The sequence below is a fragment of the Peromyscus eremicus genome, chromosome 13 (assembly GCF_949786415.1).
Source record: "Peromyscus eremicus chromosome 13, PerEre_H2_v1, whole genome shotgun sequence".
Classification (NCBI taxonomy): domain Eukaryota; kingdom Metazoa; phylum Chordata; class Mammalia; order Rodentia; family Cricetidae; genus Peromyscus; species Peromyscus eremicus.
In genome coordinates, this window is record NC_081429.1 from 38,843,146 (window position 1) to 38,867,088 (window position 23,943).

Sequence of the window (23,943 nt, forward strand, 5' to 3'; positions counted from 1 at the left end):
GTCTTAAAAACCATGTAATTCCTCATGCATAAATGATGTACACACGCATATCCATATAAGGAGAATGTGTGTCAAAGGTGAACTGCTCATTCCTCAAGTGGAGGCAATTACGCCAACTGGGGACACCTGTAGGTCTATAAAGGCTGAACCCACCTGAGACTGCTGAGGCTGTGCCTGGGTAGGACTAGAGTACAGGCAGCAGGAGACTGTAGAAACCTTAGATCAGTGGTTCTCGACCTTCCTGGTGCTATGGCCCTTTACTAGTTTCTTTTATAGTGGTGACCCCAACAACACAATCATTTTGTTGCTACGTCATAACTATAATTCACTTTTGTTACTTACCTACGTACTATCACTTGTTTCCTCTAAGTATGCACATCACAATCAACTCAATCCTATGAATCCTTTGCATGACCCGGAAATCTGCCAAATCCTAGTTGCTTCAGTTTGCTGCTGATGTGCAGTCAAATCGGACGCCCAAAGGAGCGGGCTATGCGCAAAACTGTCTAGTGCGCCTTACACCTTCAGCAACATCTTGAGCCAGATCTAACAGCATACACTTGTACTTAGGAGATGGAAGGAGGACCAAGCATTCAAAGCCAGCCAGGGTCACATAGTGTCTCCAAACAGCAAAAACCTCCTTTTAAACCGAAAAGAAAACAAACAAAAAAAACGTAGCATATGCCAAAATGTTATAATTAACAACAAGGAAAAAGTGTTACGTAAATTAACCCATTTATTAGAGCACAGGCAGGTCTCAAACGGTATGCTTCTACTGGTCTTTCAGTTCCTTCAGTCTTCTGATGGCGGACTTCACTGTGACGGCAGAAGTCGTGCTGTTAAGAAAGTTTCCAACACAATTAAGGATGTTAACACAGGAAACCTAAGTCAACCTGCCTCTCAGGGTTCCCTGCAATCCTCAAGTCTGACCTTTTCCTGGTAAGAATTCTACGAAGGTCTCCTTCCTTCCCCAATACCATGCTGCACAAATCCCAAGACCTAAAGACCACTAAAGACCACTGCTCAGGAAGACACACTGGCATGATGGCACTCGCAGAATTCTAAGGTTCTTCTGATTTCTCTAATATTTAAAAAGAAGCTGACCCAGACTCCATGAGAGAAATAAAAAATATCTTAAGGTACTTTCCATAGCAAAGGCGGATGACAAAAGTTTCAGGACGCATGCCCCAAAGTCAGACAGCCAGACCACAGGTTGTATGTATGAATATTCACCTGTCAGGAAAGCAATCTGGCTTCCATCCTTCCTTCTGCTATCCTAAAACTCAAGATGCTTAAACATATCCACACTATCATTTCAACGCCAAGACTTCAGTAAAAACTGAAACCATACAACTCAGCAACTAGCCACACACCACAGGAACAGTGTGCAGGGAGCCCAGGACCACACTACTCGGACCCTAAGGACCTCAGGGCCAGCAAACAGCTACAAGCCCCCAAGGTGCCTTTAATTCTCAGATGCCAAGCTCTGAGGACAAAGCAAACGATGACAGAAAGGAGGGCTGACCTCAGCAACACCATCCAGCCCTGTCACAGCACTAAAGCTTGTTTAAAAGGACAAATAGCCTCAAAAATTTTTCTACACAATCCCAAACCAACTAACCTCATTTAAAAACTATTTTATAGAAATAACCTGTCGCCTTTAATCCCAGCACTTGGGAGGTGGACACCAGCCTGGTCTACAGAGTAAGTTCCAGAACAGCCTGGTCTACACAAAGAGACCATAATTTTCAAAAGACCCCCAGTAACTGAATAATTCAAAGTAATAGAAGAATCAAATCCCAACTTTTATTTCAAATAGTTTTCTATCTCAATTTTAACCGAAAGAAAACTCTAGTTTTTAAGAAATCCTAAAGCACATTTTACTTTTCCAGTCATAAAGATTAAAACTAGCCCAATATGTGCCAGACCTGGAACATGCATGGGCTGTGCGCGCCATAAACTTCCCCGTACCACAAAAAACTGCACTCACTTGTAGGTCCAGGCCCCACCAGCCACTGTTTTCATGCAGGAACCACAGTGCCAGATGCCAACGGCCCGTCTCTTCATCTTGGTCTACAAATATTTTTTTAAAAGTTTTGATATGAAATATGTGAAAACATAAATCTCTCAAGATTTCAGAGTCTAGACTGGGATAAAAAGGCAGCTTATCTATCTGGTAAGCAGTCAAATTATAATCATCGGAGCAGGATATTAGACGCAGACCAACTCTTGGGGGGGGTTGGTATAGAAGCATTAACAGTACAATCATTTCCCACAAATAGAGTCGTTCAGGATTCCATCCTTTCCCTCCCCAAAACCAGTTATCCTTCATGTCCTCAGGGATGTCACACAAAACGAGGAATGCTTCGCAAACATTAACCCCAAATCCTCGTTATCTTAACCCTGGCCCACCGCTTGCAAAGCACCTGAGGTCCCCCCTCCCGCGGCCAACTCACCTTGCCACAGAAGGAGCAGGTGTACTTGGCGTGCTGGCTGATTTCAATTTTCTTCACCATTTTCCGGAGGGAGGCACCATAGCGGGTCCCGTATTTCCCGACGATCCCGACCTTCTTGGTGCGTTTGGCCTGCGGGCAGAGGACATGACAGCGACATTTTAGCGATGGGAAGCGAGTCCGTGCACGCACGCACGCACACGAACGAACACACACACACACACACACACACACACCGCTGCGCACCAGTTCGGCTGGGGCCTAGTGTTTCCCGAGCTCAACCCGCAAGGCCAGCGTCCGCGGGGCGAGCGGGGCTCCGGAGCGGAGCATGAACCGCGGAGCTGGGCCTTGAAGCCCCGCCGAGCCGCCACCGGCCACCTCCGGGGCTCCAGACGCGGCGAGGACCCCGACAGCCGGCGGGACACGGGACAGCACAGGCTGCCCGAAGCGGGTGAGGGCGGAAAACCGGACAGACCGGCAGATGCAGACGGATAGCGACTTCCAAAGCGGTAACGCCGACACTCACCATGTCGCCGGAACCGAAGCCCAAGCCGGAGAGGAAGAGACGCAGTGCGCAGGCGCGGTTTTAGACCGTGGGCGGAAGTGACGTCAGCGGCCCCCCCCTCTAGGCACTGAACTCGGTGTTCTGGAGGTTTACTCGCTGTCTCCCTAAGTGTTGCAATCACAACGTTGTGACTGGGTCTCCTTGCTTACCCCACCGTTAAACTTTTCGAAAATCGTCAGCCCCTGAGCCAGATGCTAACCATAGTAAAAGCCTAGGATCCGCTCCCAGGCTAAGTTGCAGTTCAGCTGGGAGACAGTCGTACTATGTCACAATTAGGAGTTATGAAATGTTGCTGCTCAGAGCTCTGGGGGTAAGGTAAGGAAGAGGGTCCACTTGAACGCAAGACCCTAGAGCAGCGGTTCTCAACCTGTGGGTCGAGATCCGGTTGAGGCGGGTCGGCCGATCCTTTCACTGGAGTCGCCTAAGATCGTTGGAAAACACAGATATTTACGACTCATAACAGTAGCAAAATTAGTTATGAAGTAGCAACAAAAATAACTTTATGATTGGGGTCATCACAACATGAGGAACTGTATTAAAGGGCTGCAGCATTAGGAAGGTTGAGAACCAAGGCCCTAGGGTCTGGAATTCTCCCAAGAAAAATGTGGTTGGGTTGGAGACATGGCTCAGCGGTTAGGAGCTCTGGCTGGCCTCCCAGAGCGCTAGGGTTGGATTCTCAGCCCCACATGGCAGCTCACAATCGTCTGTGACTTCAGTACCAGAGGATCCGACGCCCTCTTCTGGCCTTTCTGGGCACCAGACACGAACTGGTACACACAGTCGTTACATGCAGGCAGAACATTACACATAAAAGAAAATAGAAATTGTTTAAAGGAGGGCTGGAGAGATGCCTCAGCGGTTAAGAGCACTGGCTGTTCTTCCAGAGGTCCTGAGTTCAGTTCCCAGCAACCACATGGTGGCTCACAACCATCCGTAATGAAATCTGGTGCCCTCTTCTGGCCTGCAGGTGTATATGCAGACAGAACACTGTATACATAATAAATAAATAAATCTTAAAAAAAAAAAATTGTTTAAAGGAAAGAAAAGTGTAATTGCAAGGCTGGGACTAGTTAACAGTCACTCCAGTTTTGCCTTCGGTTTGGTCCCTTGGTTCCACCCGGGACTTTCTTCCTATTCATTTCAGAAACTGTTCCCCTGGCCCCGCAGGCAGGTTTCTGGTCCAAGCCTGAAACCTTAAATCCCAACATCTTATTCTGTGACCACCATCTATTATCTTCCTCCTAGCTTTCTCCGAGGGTCATGAGCAAGGGTCTGCTTTCTCATTCAGGACAGGAAGGAAGTAAACAAATGGTATTACTTCTTCATGTAGAACACATTTTAAAAATTTTGGCTGCCTTTTTTGAAGGGATGGCCAGGAGAAACAAAGCTCAGATAACTATTAGAATATAAGAGTACAGCGGGGCGGTGGTGGTGCACGCCTTTAATCCCAGCACTCGGAGGCAGAGGCAGGCGGATCTCTGTGAGTTCGAGGCCAGCCTGGGCTACCAAGTGAGTTCCAGGAAAGGCGCAAAGCTACACAGAGAAACCCTGTCTCGAAAAACAAAACAAAACAAAACAAAACAAAGAATATAAGAGTACAAGGCAGAATCCACAAAAATGCTGCTAGGCAGTGTAGCATTACCTGACCATACTCCCAGTCAGAACTCTGGTAATAAATAGCTTCATTTCATACAACCAAATATGAACTACCTCAAGTGATTTCTTGTGTGTTTTTGTTTCTTCACAACAGCCTGCAGGCACACATTTCATTTCCTTACTCTCTTGGAGAAGTGGCTGACTCAAGCATCGCGTCCTTCAGGATCTGAGTACTGTGCTGAGAGGGTGACGGGAACTCAAGAGCAGCAGACAGCGCAATAATGATGCCAGATGGCACTGTTTGAAAGGTGCTGTGTCGTGGGAACCATCTAAGTGTATGTTCCATTTCATTTTCACTGTGATCATTGACAGCTGAAACAATTTTAATCTGCGTTGTTAAGATAACAAATTTCAGCTGAGCAGAGGTGGCACAGGCCTTTAATCCCAGCACTCCGGAGGCAGAGACAGGCGGATCTCTGTGAGTTTGAGGCCAGCCTGGTCTACAGAGCGAGTTCCAGGACAGCCAAGGCTACACAGAGAAACCCTGTCTCAAAAAAAAAACAAAAACAAAAGGAAACAAAATTTCATGTGTTGTTTAGGAACACAGACTCTGTAATTGGAGAATCAGGCTTTTCTAGTTTCCAGTTATAAGGCTGTTGACAAGTTCTTCCCTCTTTCTATATGTTGGTTTCTCAACTACAAAATCTGCATAAGTATAATACCTGCTTCATAAAGTTGTGAAAAGTCCATGAACCTGCTTCATAAAGTTGTGAAAAGTCCATGAACTGAACACATACACCGTATAGATGTAAATATCACTGTCTGGATGAAGAATTGAAGGCCCAGAGGTTAAGAACCTTGCCCAGTGTCTCACAGCAATGTAGTGGTGGAACTAGAACACAGTCTTGGGCTGACGATCCCAAAGCCATTTCTCTTCATTGTTAGTAGGCACTAACCCACGTCCATAGTAACACTGAGAAAACAACATAAATCAGGCAGGGTACAGGCCAGATTCTGTAACTAACTTACGGTATGACTTTGGGTGAGCCACAGTCCCTTATATAAAGTACCACCTCCCAACTTCCCAGCAGCCAATGTATTTACAGTGAGGGGCTGGGCCAGATAACCCCTAAGGTCCCATGTACTTCCTAGCTTTTGTGGTTCCAGGGAGAGCTTCCAGATGTTGAGTACCATTGAGACAATGGCTGACTCATGAAGTCTTATGGAACAAAAGCAGTTCTGTTTTTATCCTCTCTGTGCATTACTTGAGCTCTGGTTGTGTAAATCCAAGGAGGAGAAAAAGCAAAGAGTCTACTGTTAGGATAGTGGGTTGTGGAACTAGTTAAATGAATTTTTTCTATGCATATTTCTTAATATTTCTATCATGAGCATGCACTTCTTTCATAATCTGAAGAAACCACTTAAAAGTAATCCCAGAAAAGGTGAATACCTGCCATTCCAGCCCTTGAGAAGTAGAGGTCATCTTCAGCTATGTAGTGGGTTCAAGACCAGCCTGGGTTACTTCAGACCCTGTCTCAACTTTTTAAAATTAACTCTAGCAACCCCAGTGGCAATAAGGACACCAACCACTCAGATCTTGGTTTCTATTATCATCCCCCAACAGGAAAAAAAACAAAAAAGCAAAACCAGAGTTCCCTGGAGAAGCAACTGACTCTAGCACTGTGGCAGGAACTGTGTAAGATGAGCCTGGAGCCAGAGAAGAAGGAAACATCTTCAAACCCAGAAAATCCTGTAACAATGGAAGGAAGTCAGAAAGGAGCTGACTGAAAGGGCTGCCAGTAGACGTGGTTACAGGATTTCATAAAATAGTGCTGATTTACAACCCAAAGAATAAAATTAATATCCATGAATGCCTAGAAATAATTGAATAAGTCCATGAAAAGAAGAGAAACATCTCCTTTAGAGCAGTTTTAAGTCATTTATGTGGACCCTCTGCCTCCCGTTAAGCAGGAGCATAACTGCCGGTCTTTGAGTATGAGGTGTACAGAACTCTCTTCCAAAGATGATGGCAAGTCTGGAGGAAGGACTTTACAGCAGAGAGGCCTCGCAAGCACCACCCTGGACCAGATGATCAAGGTCAACATTAGCAGTGATGTCATACTGGTGGTGTGTGTTCTTGCTATGATGCGGTACTTTACCTTTGTGATCGCTGTGTCTAGCACAGCTTGGTTCTGGAAACCTAACTTGGGTGACAAAAAATAAAGGACGAACACACAGACGCACATACAGAGAAGCTGGGATCAAGTGGGCCATGCTTACTCTGATAGAGCGGGACCAATTATGCAACAATCCAACGCCTCAGACTATGTACAGCCAGGAAAGGAAAGGTTAGCTAGTCAGTGTGAGGGGTCTCTGCAGGGAAGCAGTCTCAGGCCGTAGACATCCAGGAGGGGGAAGCTGTAGTGGATGCCTTCTTTACACTTTGTCAATATTCCCACAGAGACCAGATAAAGGCTTTGCGGGCTCTCTGATCCTGACGTGAGGAAGGCTTTGTCAGTTCTCATGGGTCTGGGGCAATGGTTCCTGTCAATAGTACACACCCACTCAGGACTTATCCACTCCTTACACATTCACTCAAGGCTTCCTCCGCTGGCCATATGTGATGGTCTTCCAAACCCTCAAATTCATAGCCCGTCATACTTCTGGAGATGCATACAAGGGTATGGTGTGCATGTGTATATATGCATGTTCACATGTGTGTGAGCATGCATGTGAATATCATTCTCTACTTGATTCTTTAGGGTAGGGTCTCCCAGTTGACCACAGAGCTTGTAAATCCAGGTATTCTGGTAGCCTGCTCATCTCAGGAATCTCTTGTCTTCGCCTGCCTAGTTCTGGAATTACAGGTAGTCAACCGTGTCCACCCTGCGTTTATGTGGGTTCTAGAGACCCCAGCTCGTGTCATCAGACTTGAAAGTGCTTTATCTACTGAATTATCTCTACAGCCCAATAGTTCCGTTCTAACTGTGAGAAAAACATCAGACATTCTAATAGAGAGGCTCCTAAAATGTTTTATTGATACTTTCTCAAAATTGTCAAGAACATCAAAAACTCAGAAATCTTGAGATTCTGTCAATGCCAAGAGAAGTCTGGGGTGACATAATAACTGAGTAAACCATGGAATTAAATTAATTAAACTATCAGTGTAGTAGATTCACTGATATATTGGGTGAGAAGATATACAAAAATATCTGGACTATTTCCTCAGTTTTCTATACATCCCAAACCAAGTCTATTGCAACCACCACTCAAGGGCACCATAACTAAGGAGGGCAGAGCTGTGTTGGTCTTTGCATCCCAGTGCCCTAACAAAGCCTGGCACACCAAGGGTAAGAATATTTGCTGACTGGGACTTATTCTTTTACATATCATGTGATAGGTTTGTAAAGAGGTTTTTTTTGTTTTTTTTTTTTTTGTTGTTGTTGTTTTTCCGGTTTTTCAAGGCAGGGTTTCTCTGTGTAGTTTTGCGCCTTTTCCTGGAACTCACTCTGTAGACCAGGCTGACCTTGAACTCACAGAGATCCACCTGACTCTGCCTCCCGAGTGCTGGGATTAAAGGCGTGCGCCACCACCGCCCGGCCTGTAAAGAGTTTTGCAAGTTTGGATTTCCTTGCCTTCCAAGGTCGATCCACTCACTCTAGAACTGGGTGGGATGGGGGGGGGCAGTGGGGTGTTCTAGAGGTTCAGAGAGATCTCATGATTTGTCTGAAGTTACGCAGCCAGTAAGCGACGTCTAGACCTCCTGCCGTCCTGCTGCCTTTGAAAACTCAAGTCATTGGTTTGCTTTCTCTGCGGTACAGAACACCGCACACTCTGTAAGGGGGAAGATAAAATCAGCTTCCAGTGTCCCAGTAGCCGTTGACTCTCTGTGGTGGCGATTATACTATGGAGACGCTGCTGCCTGGGTCTCAGATCTCTCAGGGCCTTTCAATCCTGTCTTCTCTCTGCTTTGCTTCAGGATCTGTCTTCTAGTCTCCTTAATTTCTTTAGCCTGGGCACAATAAGACAACCAGAGTCACCGCGACTGGATCTGAAGCCTATACAGGGGTAGGAATGTGCTCACCGCATCTCTGTTCCATGACAGGCTCAACGTCCCTTCTGCCCGCTTCGGATGGAAGAATAGCAGAGGCCATAGAAGGGGACCAGGGTAACTCTGGGAAACTCTCCATGTGAACTGGCTGCACAACCAAACCTATTTGTATTAGTGCAAACCAACGGGATCGATGTTTGATGGCTTCGGTGTGCAGAAACAAGTATTTGTAATGACCTTCCTGTCCCGTCTGGGCTTCCTAACCAGGCATAACTGGAGCCCAGTGGTGGCTGGGTGGATAGGTCCTGAGGCGGTCTAGGCCATGCTGAGCAAACTGTTTACCCTGTCTCTATTCTAACCTGGATCACCATTCAGCAGATTCACTGCCTCCCCTGGCACAGCCTCTGGCCTGGTGGGGTCAGGGAGGGGATGGGAAGAGACAGAGCATGAGGAAGAATGCGACAGAGAAGCTGAGAACGAGACACTTCATAATAGGAGGGAATTGTTCGTGCTCAGAGCGATTTCATCAAACCGAACAATTCTCTCTAAATAGCAAGCTCGAGGATATACATACAAATAGCTCTCCCATAAAATCAGCTCTAAGTGACTGCAGAAAATTGTGCCTCTCATAAAGTCTCAATTTGTCTTATTTATGGGCAAATTCCCATCCCATTAGAGGACCATGAGTTATAGATGTTCACCACATCGTGCTCCCATACAAGTCTTGGTAAAGATCTTTTCTGAATCAATCACATCATTCTTCAGAAGCACTCCAAAGCGCACCTTTCACCTCTAAAATAATGAACTCAAAGCCGCTTCCAGAGAGGGATCCTTTCAGCTGCGGAGCCAAAGGGTTCTCTTGGGGCATATGCAACGTTTTGTTCTTTCTTTATAAAAAATCTGAAGCATAAGCTCATCTCATGCCAGAGCTATAAAGGGCTTATCCCAGAGTCACAGGACTGTCCAGGGTCCTTTTTTAAATTATTATTATTATTTTCAAAGCTAAGGACCAAACCCAGGGCCTTGCGCTTGCTAGGCAAGCACTCTACCACTGAGCTAAATCCCCAACCCTGTCCAGGGTCCTATAAGGCCTCCACAGTTAATTCTGGACACTGAGAATCAACATGTCCAAAACAGATTCACACACATTCCTTTTGTAGCTCCTTAAATTCATTTAAAAATCACCCAGTTTTTGTTAAAGGGCCAAGACATCTGGCAGGATCACGGGCCACTCCTAAAGACAGATAGGGTAGACCAACCTGTAACAGTGGACAAGTGCATCATAGGAAATGGACCACTTCGGCATGACAAATTTGGCTCAGTTTTTAAAAGCAAGTTTTAGGTATATACAAAATAAATGCCCCCATCTCAAATTATATTAGTTATTACCTCTAAGAAGCAGTAGCATGGGGTGAGAGGGGGAATTTAGGACTTTCATTTTTTTACTTAAAATGTATATTTCTAGAGTAATTTTATATCAAATATATAGTAGTGAATGAATGTCCCCCCAGAGTCACAGCTGAATGGGCAGTCTTTTAATATGTGGTGCTGAGAATAACTGTCTGTCATCCAGGAAAAACTAACCTTGACCTGTCTCACCCCAGGTGGATGAAGCTGAACATTGAAAGTAACAATGCTTCTGGAGAGTAAGTATAACACTGGGCTCGTGTCCACACAAGTGCTTATCTCGGTTAAGCTCCAAATTGTTTTAAAAACTTTCCCTATATTTCACCCTCAGAATGAAAGGGTTGAAAAGTGGCTGATACATTATGGGGTTAGGGAGGAACCTGGTGCTAGGGAAAGCCCCAGGAACCCACAAGGATGTCCTCAGCTAAGACTCCTAGCAATGGTGGAGAGGGTGCTTGAACTGTAGTCAGATTGGTGACTACCCTAACTGTCATCATAGAACCTTCATCCAGTGACTGATGGAAGCAGATGCAGAGACCCACAACCAAGCACTTGGCCGAGCTCCTGGAGTTCAGTTGAAGAGGAGGAGGAGGGATTATAGGAACAAGGGAGGTCAAGACCATGATGGGGAAAATCAGAGAGACAGCTGACCCAAGCTAGTGGGAGCTCACTGACAGACTCAGGACTGACAGCTGGGGAGCCTGCATGGGACCAAACTAGGCCCTCTGAATGTGGGTGACAGTTGTGTGGGTTGATGTGTTTGTGGGGCCCCTGGCAATGAGACCAGGACCTATCCTGGCTATATGAACTGGCTTTTTAGAGCCCATGCCCTGTGGTGGGATGCCTTACTCAGCTTTGATGCGGGCGGGAGGGGCTTGGTCCTGCCCCAACTTGGTATGCCAGCCTGTGTGGACTACCTAAGGGAGGTCTTAACCTCTATGAGGAGTAAATGGGGGTGGGTGGGAAGGTGGGGGGGGGGCAGCAGGAGAAGCGGGGGAGGGGAACAGTGGTTGCTATGTAAAATGAAAAAAAATTCTTAAATAAAAAAAAGTGGCTGATAATAAAATCCATTGAATGGGAGCAGAAGGGAAACATGGGCAGAGAACGCTGCACAACCAAGTGACTGCCGGCTGCCCCCGTGCCCCAGTGACTGACTCAGGCTTCGCTGTGCCATTCGCTGGGGTTAGTTCCCTCACTGAGACGCTGAGATCTGAAAACAAAATCGAAATAGGTATTTTAGACTGTTCCAATTAACCCCTTCCAAGCCACTTAATGGTGATATTCCTGGACTGACTTGGTGGGAAGTGGAAGGGTAAATGGATGATCAGACTTGATGGATCCATTTTGCAAAATAAGGAGCAGTCTTAACCTGTGTTTTTTGTTTTCCTACGGGGTCTCATGCCCCTGGAGACAGCCTCAGGTCACAGGGCAGGGATCCCTGAGGTTTCTTAAAGCACATGAGACCAAACACACACAGCACAGACTGCAGATGGGTACAGAAGTGAGTGACAAAGGAATGTTCCTTTCCCAGTTTTCTCAAAACCAACCCTTCCTTCATTTCCTGGTCTTTAACTCATTCCAGACTTTTCCCTGAGAGAGTGATTGCTGTCTCCATTAATGAGCTGGGTGTGTAGGGAGGGGGCGCACTACCAGCATCAGGGAGGTGGAAACAGAAGGATCAGAAGTTCAAGGTTATCCTTGGCTACATAGCAAGTTTGAGACAGACTTGGGGTACATGAAACCCTGTCTCAAAAACCGCAAGTTCTTATGTTAATATGTTGGCTGTATTAGGAGAAATACACTGATTTTGCTTCTAAATCTAAATCTGCTAGAAAAGTTAAAATCATGGTATGTGGTTTGTATTGTATTACTACTGGATTTTGTTGCTCAACCAGAGGCCGGCAAACTACAGAGCATGCTCAGTATCTACACCACTCATTTTTGTATGTTAGTGACCTCAGAATGTCTTTCACATTTAACGATGGTTTTAAAAATCAAAATAAGTTTATGACAGGAAAATCAAAATTTGCATTTCAGTGTCTATAAGTAGAATGTATTAGGAAAGATGACTCACTATCGCTGCCACTTTTGTTGGCTAAACCCCACAAGGGCATGTGCTTTTTCTTCAGTTTAGCGAGTTTCTATCCTGGACAGTGCCTGGTACTATGAGGTGCTTAATAAATATTTGTAGTTGTTGAAATTTTTTAAAAATTTTATTCATATTTTTTTTTTTTTTTTTTTGGTTTTCGAGACAGGGTTTCTCTGTGTAGCTTTGCGCCTCTCCTGGAACTCACTTGGTAGCCCAGGCTGGCCTCGAACTCACAGAGATCCTCCTGGCTCTGCCTCCCGAGTGCTGGGATTAAAGACGTGCACCACCACCGCCCGGCTAATTTTATTCATATTTTATGTATCAGTGCTTGGCATGTATATCTACATGCCAGAAGAGGAGATCAAATCCTATTATCGATGGTTGTGAGCCACCATGTGGATGCTGGGAATTGAACTCAAAACCTCTAGAAGAGCAGCCAGTGCTCTTAATCCCTGAGCCACCTCTCCAGCCCCAATTGTTGAAATTTTAACTAGGTAAAGGGGGTTGTAATAGGAAGCACTTCATTATTCAAGACTGTAAATTATGGCAGACCTTAGGCCCTCAGACCTCAGGCCCTCAGACCTTGCACAACTGACTCCATGATGGAAATGCCATTCAGGCTGTAAAACACAGCACGTAGATAATACCACCTGCCCAAACTAAAACAAAGGCCTAATCCATCAGTCCACAGAGTTCTGGGAAAGCCTCTAAATGTACCAATCTTGGTTTTTAGCTTCTCTAGTTCTGCTTCTGGCTAACTGTTCTTGTTAACTGAAGTGTATCAACCCAGAACATGGCTTTTTGTGCTTAAAAGCTCATCCTCAGAAAGGCTCGGGCCACACTGAGAGCACCCAGTGTAGCGGCAGCCTGGCTAATAAAGACTTTCTACTGGCCATGTCCAAGCAGTCTTCTCTGGTGAATACCTCACAACACTCTAAGCCACTGTCTCCTTTTCTAATTCAGAAAAGCTAGAGGTAATTAGGCCTCCAAGCAGGCCGACTAGGAACACAGGAAGGGAAATGCTGGTACCTACTGGCCTTGGGCTCTTCTACTGCCCGACAAAAGGAATACAGGCTTTTAAACAAAATACTTTATTTCAATGAATCCCATGATTTTTTAATGCTTCCTTTCATTTTTTACTTTGACCCTTTTAAAAGGTAAAGCTGTCCCAATTATCAAAAAATTCAAATCTCCTTTTCTTTGGTGGACTGTCTGTCAAGGAGTTTTCATCCAAGAAGTCTCCCAGATCCTGGGAACTACTTCCAGAGGTTCCTGAAGTACTTCCTGGGTCAAAGGACTCTGCTGCCTCCAGAAGTTCCATGTCATTTCCATCTTCTTCGAAGGACTGCTGGAACACGTCATAGATCGTCTTCTGTTTTGGGTCCTTTATTAGAAAACATAAAATGTAAAAGGAAGAAGCTAATCCTAACGCTGACCCTCACGGCCACGCTGAGGTGAAAAGTGGTGCACTCTATTTAACCAGGGAACTGCAGGTGCTCATCAGACTGCGGCAGGAAGCCAGTGACCTGAAGAGATGTCCACCTCCCCCAGGTCTTCTCCGCTGCCCTCTGGTCGGAGATCAACGAAAAGGGGGGTGCAGAGGAGAGGTTGCTCTCGCAGTAAGATTTATGTTGGGAATGTTTTTTCCTTTCCGTTCTAATTTTCCATATCCACACTTCATTACAGTAGCTCAGGGAATCTTACTTCTTCCTAAGCCCTGGTCTTTCTAAAAGGAAGTGAATTAAACTATAATTTGTCTCCCATGACATATCATACCTCATTTTCAGAGAGGAGACCTGCCCTTGTGTCTGATGTTAAAGCTACAGATGATCAAAATGCACGCCACCTGTGTCTGTCCACGGTTGGCAATGTTGAAGCCAGGCCCAGCAGTGACAACCATGACAGGCTGACCATCACCCCTCTAGTCAGCTCTCCTGAGTCTAAACTCTCAATGCTGACCATCTCATGGTCCAGGAGCACATTTTTAACATCACTGTGGAAATCCACAGAGCCATAAAACTGTTTAAAATCAAATGCTGAGCCAGGGGGATGGCTCAGTGTGTAAACTGCTTGTGGCTAGGCCTGCTGACAGCAACTGCATATGACGGAAGGCGAGAGCCAACTCCTGTGAATTGTCTCTGACCTCCACATATGTGCCATGGCCCGTGGAGAGGACAGACAGACGGACAGAGTGATGAATAAATGTAATAATATACTCTCGGCTAATTCTATATCCCCAATATAGCTTCTCTCCCTACTTTACAAATCTACCAACATTTTCATAACCCCTCTGCCTGAAGTCGCCAGTATGCCTCAAGTCTGGCTCCACAGTTTTGTTCCTGACATCACTTTTTCTTATCAAGTCACTTAAAAAATATTTATGTGCATGTGTGTGCATGTGCCATGTCTGTGGGTACCTAAGGAGGCCAAAGGAAGGCATCAGATCTGAAGCTGGAGTTATAGGCAGTTGTGAGCTATCCAGTGTGATGCTGGGAACCGAACTCTGGTCCTCTGGAAGAGCAGTAAGCACTCTTAACCACTGAGTCCTCTCTCCAGCCCCTCCAGTTACTCATCACTTGAGCCACAACTCTTGGTATATGCAAAGACTTCAAGAGCTCAACTGCATTTCGGCCTCAGGCTTCTTGCCGTCTGTATCATGTACTCCCATGCAATCCTTCAACAAGACTCCCTTTGTTACGTCATGGGCTCTCCTATGTCCTCCTCAAGTCTAAAGTTACTCCCTGGCTTTCTGGCTCTCTATAATTAGGTCACTATTTCTCTCTCTCTCTCTCTCTCTCTCTCTCTCTCTCTCTCTCTCTCTCTCTCTCTCTCTCTCTCTTGTTTTTGTTGTTGTTGTTTGAGACAGAGTTTCTCTGTGTAGCTTTGCACCTTTCCTGGAACTCACTCTGTAGACCAGACTGGCCTCAAACTCACAGAGATCCGCCTGCCTCTGCCTCCCGAGTGCTGGGATTAAAGGCATGCGCCACCATTAGGTCACTATTTCTTAACAGAATTCCTCAGCACTGATGAACTTCCTTGAAAACTGATCAGGGGAGCATGACATGTAAGAACTCCAGACTATTCCACTAACCTGTGCCCCAGGTCCCAGCCTTTCCGAACAGGAAGTGATAGTAAAGACCATTAAGCATGCACTACATGCCCTCCCAAAGGATATGCTCATCGGCCCCTTTGAGAAGAAGTGCAAGGAAAGGAAATGTTGCTATACAGGGCAGGCCAGAGCAGCAGAAATGCCTGCTCACGCCCATTTGATTATGAGGCTGACAACACTGCTCACAAACGGGAGCACACATAATTAACTGGAAGCAGGTTCCAGGACATGACTCTTCTCTCATCCGCTCTTGGAGCATACTGACATAAGCTCCTTTTGCTTCTGTCTCCATGAAGGAGGTAGTGCTTTCTTTCTCCAGGTGTTAGTGAAATTCTTAGCCTCATCCTAGTAAAAGTAGGTAAGCTGATGAAGTTTTAATCAAAAGAAACACTGATGAATCTCATTTACATCACTCTGCACTTGTACTTTAGGGAGACAGTTTTTAAGGGATTCAAAGTTTCTGAGGGAAAGGCCAGGATGAGAAAAAGATTTGATGAGAATTCTTTAGAAGTAGCTTCTTTCAGTTGGGCAGGGGTGGCGCCCGCCTTTAGTCCCAGCACTTGGGAGGCAGAGGCAGACAGATCTCTTGAGTTTAAGGCCAGCCTGGTTTACAAAGTGAGATCTAGGATAACCAGAGCTGCACAGGGAGACCCTGTCATGAAAGACCCCTCAAAAAGCCTCTTTCTTTTCTAAAGTCATTATTAACTTAGCGCAGTCACCACCAGATGAATCAGAGTGCTTCCACAGCTTAAAGGCAAGGCTGTTTTACTGGTGTGTCTTAGTTGCTGTTTTTGTCTAAAAGGGTAAGTTATCATCAACATTCAAAAATATGGTCTGTTAAATGTGCTATAATCCACTAGCTCTCAGAATGCCGAGACAGGAGGACCTTGAGTTCGAGATCTATCTGGGAGACAGAGAGTCTATCTCAAAAGCCAGTTACTCCAATAATTACGCACACAGGAGGATTTTTTTTTTTTTTTTAAGAATAAATGAGTGATCAGAATCTCCGACTTTTAAGTCTTAGCCACATGCTCTACAGTATCTCCTTCACACAGAGCGGAGGAAGCACTGAGTGAATGGAAAGTGGCAGATAAATCTGAGTGAATGTGTGCTGCTGACATGGACATGGCCACGTCAGGGACCCCCGGAAATGGCAAAGCCTCCTCCAAACAGGTGAGGCTCAGAGGGATGGCAAAGCCTCCTCCCAACATCATGTGCAAGTTCGAGTACTTACACACGAATGACCGGTGTGTGCAGAAACTACCAGCTGCACTTCCTCCTCCAGGATGGGTGTAATCTGGGACTGCTCCTCACGTAAGCCCCTACCGGTACTAGCTAAGCCCCGTTCTCAGGCTGTACGCAGTAAACACCATAAGGTTCTGACACGGCCCACCTGACCCAGCTATTCTGTATGTGGTCTGTGTATCTGCGCTTTCTCCATTTCCTAGTCACCCCAGTTAGGTTTCCAGGACCAAGCCATGTGGGAAGCAGCAAGGCATGATGGCTTCATCCTCTCCAGGGCCAAGCAGCCTCCTCTGGGCACCTCTGACAGAGTACACCAGTCACGGGAGGATGCTCTCTGGCCTCTCACACTCTTTAGGAGAGCTGATGCTACAGGAGGACCAGTGGGTTGAGGTGGAAAGACTTCTATCACAGGCTGATTTCACATGTCATAAGACTATGCTGGGGCAGCTTTGTGGAGGCCCTGCTGTGCGGTGGGTATTGCTGTCGTACTGAGGAGACAACCTAACAGTGGCCATCAAGAGTGTTCCCTACTTTTCTCATGGCCTGATGAACGAACGGCAGCTCAGCCTTGGATGTGGAGTCTTTAGGGCACGTGAGAAACAGCGGAAGTTACCTCCAGCACTTCCTCATAAGCGAGGCACACAGATGAACAGAATGACTACAAGCCCGCCCTTCCTTTCTGGCTCCAGGGATGAAGGACACCCCAGAAGTGTGGGAACCCACAAAGATCCCAACTTGTGGTTTGACTCAAGGTCAGAGAGTCGGAGTTAACGTTGCTCTCCAAGGCTGCATAATAGGGTGCAAAGGCATGGCTACCAGGTGTCTTATGCTTCAAGGCCTGATAACAAGATGCTTTGCCATGGGGCGTGGTTACCAGGTGTTTTGAAGGGTCTACACTTGGTTGTATGCTGTGCTTTGATCTTGAAAGGGGGAGGCCTTTTGCCTCTCCCCTTGCTAGTATAAAAAAATCCCATTAGAAATAAACTCGAGGCTGATGGGTATTGACCCAGGGCCTCCCAAAGCTCTGTCTTTCTCTCCGTTTACATCTATATTTCTTCCTATTATTTCTCAAATCCTCACTCCGCCCTTCCAAGGACCCTTCGATAGGTTGGGGCTGGACCCCAACCCTGGGCCCCATTACAGAAGTGATTGACACCTCCCCCATCCGGACCCGAGAGCTCAGCAGCCAGCCCACTGCCTCGCTTTATATAGCGATGAGGAGTCATGTGCTGGTGTTACCTTGTAGAGGTAATCAGTAGCTTCTGTCATTTCTGAGAAATTGGTCTCGGAAAGCCCGGCTTCCCCCAGAACTTTAATCTTCTCTTGAATCAGAGGCCTGTGGTGGAGAAATGAGATGCAGTGAAAACAACTACCCAGAATCTGAAGACTGATGAAGTGAGCCCCCTCCATTCTTACAGGACTGTGATGTAACTATAACACATTTTTTTGCATCTCTCAGCCCTTCCTGAAATACCTGCCCTGTCTCAACTGGAGCAGTCCAATATAATACCAGGTTCAACATTCTCTCTAGCATAAGATGTCTAGGAAATAAATCCTGCCTCATTACAGTAATAATTTGAGTTTGCTCTTAGGAGCTGCCCAGTGACCAAATCCACTTTCAGATTGATATAGTGCACTGTAGAGGTCAGGCCCCTCAGTCACAGGGCCGAACACAGACACGGAGAGTGGGTACTAATGGAATCACTGAGGAACTTCACATCAGGAAGAGGGAAAGGGACTGAGGAACCTGGGGAATTTTTACTTAGATGGCAGACACAAACTCCAAGGACTGAAATGTGACCCATGAGGTCTGGTGGAGCAGACCTGTAGTTTCAGCACCACAAGAATCTGAGTCCCAGCACTCAGGAGGCAGAACCAGGCAGATCTCTGTGAGTTCCAGACCAGCCAGGCCAGTTACACAGAGAAACCCTGTCTTCAAAACAAAACAAAACAAAAAACCAAAGTCTTGAGGCTTAAAGATCAAAGTTCAAGACTTTCCTGGGCTACAGAGGGACTTCAAGGCCAGCTTGGGCAACTCAGTGAGACTCTGCCTCAAAATGAAAAATAAAACAGGACTGGGTGCTAAAGCTCTTGCTTTGTCTATGTGAGGCCCTGCGCTCAATCCTCCACACCACAAACAACACACAAACACACGGATGGCAGCCCTGCCACAAAGCACCACCTGGTTCAGAATAAGCCACGTTCTTCACGTCTAGCCTTGAAAGAGGCGACCATCATATCACATATCACAAAAGAGAAAAAAACACTGTCCCCATCCTAACAAGTTGGAAGTCTTAGCTGGGAACAGTGTTTCCTAAACTAAATTCCACCGGACCAGTGGGAAGAGTCACCGCCCTTTATTCTTACTGGTTTTCCCTCTACCCTGCACCTCTCCAAGAATGCTAGTGGTGAAGGTAAACATGGTCATGGTCATGGGAAGCAGGACGCAGCCCTAGTTGGTCTCAGCAAAAGTCTAAGTACTGAAGGAGCCAAGACAGCACACCCCGAGTCACTCAGTTCAGCTCCTCATCCAGGTCCCCCAGGCATACCAAAGGTAGTCATCCGCTGTGCCTTTTGCCACCAGGTAGTGAATGCCCACAGAGTTTGTCTGCCCGATGCGGTGCACGCGGTCCTCAGCCTGGATCAGCACCTGTGTGCCCAGGGAACAAAGCAGTTGAGGAAAGGCCTGGGGAAGCCATCCTACCACAGTGAGGGGCACCGAGCCGTCAGGCCCCACTCAGCTTCCTCTATAAAGCATTTCCCTATCTCTTGAAAAACTGAGAGGAACTCAGACCTCAGGACCTGGTGTCTATGTACTAAGGGGCTAAGGACAGAAACATGGCACACTCCATTTCTATCTCTGGAAAATTATCTTCCAGGGGCTACAGAGGTGGCTCATAGCCATCTACAACTCAGTTCCAGGGGGAGGTAATGCCCTCTTCTGACCTCCAAGGGCACCAGGCATACACATTGTACAGTGACATCCATGTAAGCAAAATAATCATGTACATAAAAATATATCTAAAATTTTAAAGTTACCTTCCAAATATCTAGATATGTCACATCCAGAAAAGGGTCCTGCATGATGACCAGGGGTGGATGTGCTCATATGCTGGTAAGCCCCATAATAACTAATACCAGGACACTGATTTATGGATGGCCTCAACCTTGGAGTCTACTCATCATTAAAACAGTGGCTGATATACAGCCAGTAAAAGCAACATGTCAGAAAGTTAGAGGGGAAATAACTTTTTTTCTGAGACAGAAGTCATTTTATGAGTCTGAGATCTGCCATCGCAGCCGTCAGTCATCAGTCACGTCAAGGACACAACGACACTGCACAAACACCTGGTATTGCCACTCCACCCGAGGCCCCCATCGGCAAACAGCCCCCAGGGACGGTTAACAAAGGCGGCCTGGGGAGTGCCTCTAAAGGTTTAGTGCTACATTCCTGGATCTCCACTTGGGCTTTCTCACAGGAGAGATGAAGGCTAGGACTTTTCGAGTCCTCTGCCAGGACTTCCTCATCAGTAAGACAGAGTCAATGATCCCACAGGCTGCTGTGAAGACCTGAAACCCGGCCTGCAGACTTGTGGTACTTGAAAGGAGTAAACAAGTACAACGTGAGAGTGGACAGAGACAGACAGGACTCAGTGCCGGGGAACACTTGCGGAGCATGTCATCTTTTTTAAAATTTATGTATTTTTATGTGCATGAGTGTTTTGCCTGCACGTATGTGCACTGCATATATACCTGGTACACATGGAGGCCAGAATAGACACCCTGGGACTGGAGTTACACATGGCTGTGAGCCACTATTTAGGTGCTGGGATTTGAACCCGGGTCCTCTAGAAGAGCAGCCAGTGTTCTTAACCACTGAGCTATCTTCCCCAGGCCCAAGAGCAAATCTTCTACCATTCATTTATGGACCTTGTATTTCTCAGCCCCGAGAACACCCAGGAGGATTCCAGTCAAGTAAGGTCCCCTTACCCCTGGGTTCCAAAACAGCTCAGCAAACACCACCAGATCAGCCGAGGAGAAGGTGAGGCCCATGTTGGCGGCAGTGATGGACAGCACTGCCACAGTGTGCCCTTTGGACAGCTGGAACTGCTGGCACAGATCCTCGCGGTCTGCTGAAGGGGTGGAGCCGTCAATCCGGATGTTCTGAACCTGCTGTGTGACACCGAGGAAACCAAGGTGAGCTGCAAAGGTATTGGGGGCTGCAGAGCCAGCTCGTCTAGGCAGGGCCCCCACACAGAAGCACCCCAGTACTCAACCCTCTGCCTTCAGGGCTGTCTCTCCTTTCATAAAATGGAAGGCTGGACTGCTACGATTGTATAACCACATACCGTCCTAAGAAACAATACAGACAGACCTTCTGTACATGGTACTGAGTTTCTCATGCCTTCTGTCAAAGTATAGAAGAGTATTACCACCAGGATGCTGACTTTTTTTTTGGTTTTTCGAGACAGGGTTTCTCTGTGTAGTCTCGGCTGTCCTAGAACTAGCTCTGTAGACCAGGCTGACTTCGAACTCACAGAACTACATAGCAAGAGCTTGTCTCAAGAAAATAAAAAAAAGCACACATCCTCTGTTTTATGAACTCAGTTACTAGTGGAACTGAATTTTCTTAAACAGCCATTGCTATGACCTCTTTCACCTTTCCACTAGGAACCAGTGTTGTTTTTGAACGTAACTACCATGTTTATACGTCATACAGTGTGCTTTTAGTCTCCCTAGCACGTTCTCTTATATCTAAGATATCTTATATAGAGGTATCTTAGTTTTCCTGATTAGATGGTTCAGTGGGTAAAGTCGCTTGCTGCCAAGTCTGCCAAGCTGAGTTTGATCCCAAGACCACACATGGAAGGAGAGATCCAACACCCACAATTTAATACTATAAACAGTAAGGTAAAGATTCATCTAATTCCTCTCCTTGCTTCAAGTACACAGGCAGCTACCCAAAAGTTATTTACTGAATAAACTAAATGATTCCTTGGTTATATGCTTTCCAACTGTTGGACTACATGATTCAGTGTTAATGATGTGTACATTATATATTGTGACAGACGATGTCCAGGGTCAAGTCTTTCAATGCTGCTGTTCTTGTTCAGAGTTGCCTTCCATACTTCTGCTTATTCTCTGAGATGTCCTTTAAAAGGGAACAGCTAAGGTTCCCTTTAAAAACAAAATTCGATCAAGTTGTGCAGGTCTGTAACCCAGCTGTCTGGAAGGCTGAGACAGATGGATCACAGGGTCAAGACTGTCTGGTCAGCTCAGTGAGACAATGCACAGATTTTTAAAAAGGGAAAAAGGGGACTAGGACTGGGAATGTAGCTCAGGGGTAGAGCACTTTTAACAGTGGAGCCAGCTCTGCCGCACTAGCCAGTGCATTTTAAAAAGCAACTTATTTTAGGGTACTTTCTTGAAATCCAAGTACTGTACTACACCGTTATACATTCTAATAGTTTTGGAATTAATTGTCTTGGGTTTCCTGAAAACTCAAGAGGCTCCTTCAGAGATTACAGATTCAGCTATTTCAGCCCGCTCCTAAACAGTTTTGTATGCAAGGATCAAACCCAAAGGGGTTAAAGATCCAGATAAAAACTCCAAGAGAAAAATATTTACAGCCTTATTTAGTGAAAAAGTTCTTAAATTAATCACAAAAAAAGCATAAGCCATAGCCAGGCAGTGGTGGCGCATGCCTTTGATCCCAGCCCTTAGGAGGCAGAGGCAGGTGGATCTCTCTGAGTTCAAGGCCAGCCTGGTCTACAGAACAGTTCCAGGACAGCCAGGGCTGCACAGAGAAACCCTGTCTTGAAAAATCAAAAACCAAACAAACAAGCAAAACAACAACAACAACAAAAAAAAACCCACACAAAACAAAACATGGATAAACTCAACATATAACTAAAAGATAAAAGGTTAAATCTTTTATTCAAAATAAAGTTAATAAAGTAAAAAACAAAACAAAACAAGACAATTGATAGATGACTAATATCCAGAATTTATAAGGAATTCTTTCAGTCAACAAGAAAAGACACTCCAACAGAAAAGCAGCCCCAAATGAGTGCAGACAGAGTCCTCAGAGACTGAGCCCCACTGACCCTCCACACCTGGAAGGAGACATATTTTCCCGGTAGTCAGGGGACACAGATAGCATCAAGAACAAAAGCAGGGTTCGTTTTCCGAACTGGCAAAAGTAAAATGTAAGCATCTGATGTGTGAGTGTGTACCAAGTATGTATGAGAACACGGGACAGCAAGGGTTCCTCAGCTGGATTATACATCTGAGCAGGTGTCTCGACAGCAATCCAGTTAAACTGAAGATGAGCCTATCCTATGACTGTGGAAGATCATACTCGGCCACACACAGGCGCACACAGACACACTGCACACACAGAGACACATGTTCAAAGCCGGTGGGCATCAGCAGAAGGCGGAGAGCCATGCAGCCCCACACTACTGTGCAGCAGCGCATGCGCTACACACCTAACTAGTGTCACACCATATGGAGAGATCTCAGAAGCAATGCTGAGCGACACAGGGATGGTAGATACTCACGCTGGGCTACTGCTGATGCAAAGTCTTTAAACATAAAGAGACCAGATTTAGGAGGGGAACGACATTGTGGTGGCTACTCTTGGTTGTCAACTTGACTACATCTGGTATTAACTAAAACCCAAATGGCTGGGCACACCTGTGAGGGAATTTTTCTTAATTAAATCATTTAAGGTGGGAAGACCCACTTCTAATCTGGCTCTTTGAGGTGGGAAGACACACCTTTAATCCAGATCTGGGGTGGGAAGATCCACTTTTAACCTGGGCCACACTTTCTGCTGGCGGCCTATATAAGGGCCTGGAAAAGGGAAGCTCTCTCTTTGCCTGCTTGCCTTCACTCTCCACAGCAAGCCCCACTCCTTCACCGGCAGCAGAGCCTACTTCTCTGGGATTCAGGCATCTACTGAAGACCAGCTGAGACATCCAGCCTCATGACTGAACAACTACTGGATTCTTGGACTTTCCATTCATAGGCAGCCATTGTTGGATTAGCTGGACCCCTAATCTAACAATGGCACTCTCTCTATATATCTATATCTATATCTATCTATCTATATATAATATATTATATATATCATATATCTATATATTATATATTATATATATTATATATCATATATATTATATATCATATAATATACATCATATATATAGATATATCCTTTTTATATATAGAAAGAGATTCATTCTCTAAGTTCTGTTATTCCAGAGAACCCCGATGAATACAGACATGCACTAAATTCAAGCCAGGGCCTCTGGGGAGGGGAGGGGAGGAACAAAATCAGATTACTTGATGGGACCCAAGTATTTTATTAGAAATAAACACTTAGAAACAAGGGACTAGAGGGATGGCATAGTGGTTAAGAAC

The 23,943-nt window shown here is 45.9% G+C and overlaps 2 protein-coding genes and 1 long non-coding RNA gene across 3 annotated transcripts in view; 1 reads left to right on the forward strand and 2 right to left on the reverse strand.

Moving 5' to 3' along the window:
* Positions 1-718: 718 nt before the first annotated feature.
* On the reverse strand, positions 719-3,218 carry Rpl37a (ribosomal protein L37a). Its single transcript, XM_059278419.1, has 4 exons — positions 2,980-3,218; positions 2,457-2,585; positions 1,991-2,073; positions 719-836 (listed from the first exon to the last, which is right to left on the reverse strand). The coding sequence occupies exons 1-4, from the start codon at positions 2,980-2,982 to the stop codon at positions 773-775; spliced, it is 279 nt and encodes a 92-aa protein (XP_059134402.1). The 5' UTR covers positions 2,983-3,218; the 3' UTR covers positions 719-772.
* On the forward strand, positions 2,700-4,923 carry LOC131923402 (uncharacterized). Its single transcript, XR_009382600.1, has 2 exons — positions 2,700-3,333; positions 4,769-4,923. It is a non-coding gene; the product is annotated as an uncharacterized LOC131923402 (long non-coding RNA).
* An 8,313-nt stretch (positions 4,924-13,236) lies between these two features.
* Positions 13,237-23,943, reverse strand: part of Smarcal1 (SWI/SNF related, matrix associated, actin dependent regulator of chromatin, subfamily a like 1) — a 45,228-nt gene continuing 34,521 nt past the window's right edge. Inside the window, 4 exon segments of the mRNA XM_059278153.1 lie at positions 13,237-13,545; positions 17,755-17,851; positions 19,065-19,165; positions 20,506-20,688. Of these exon segments, the coding sequence (XP_059134136.1) occupies positions 13,312-13,545; positions 17,755-17,851; positions 19,065-19,165; positions 20,506-20,688 (615 nt within the window). The 3' untranslated portion in view covers positions 13,237-13,311.

Coding starts and splice junctions, on each gene's coding strand:
- Rpl37a (XM_059278419.1), bottom strand. Junction 2,074..2,456: donor CCTGCTCCTTCTGTGGCAAG/GTGAGTTGGCCG, acceptor AAATATTTGTAG/ACCAAGATGAAGAGACGGGC. Junction 837..1,990: donor GGTGGGGCCTGGACCTACAA/GTGAGTGCAGTT, acceptor CTTTCTTAACAG/CACGACTTCTGCCGTCACAG.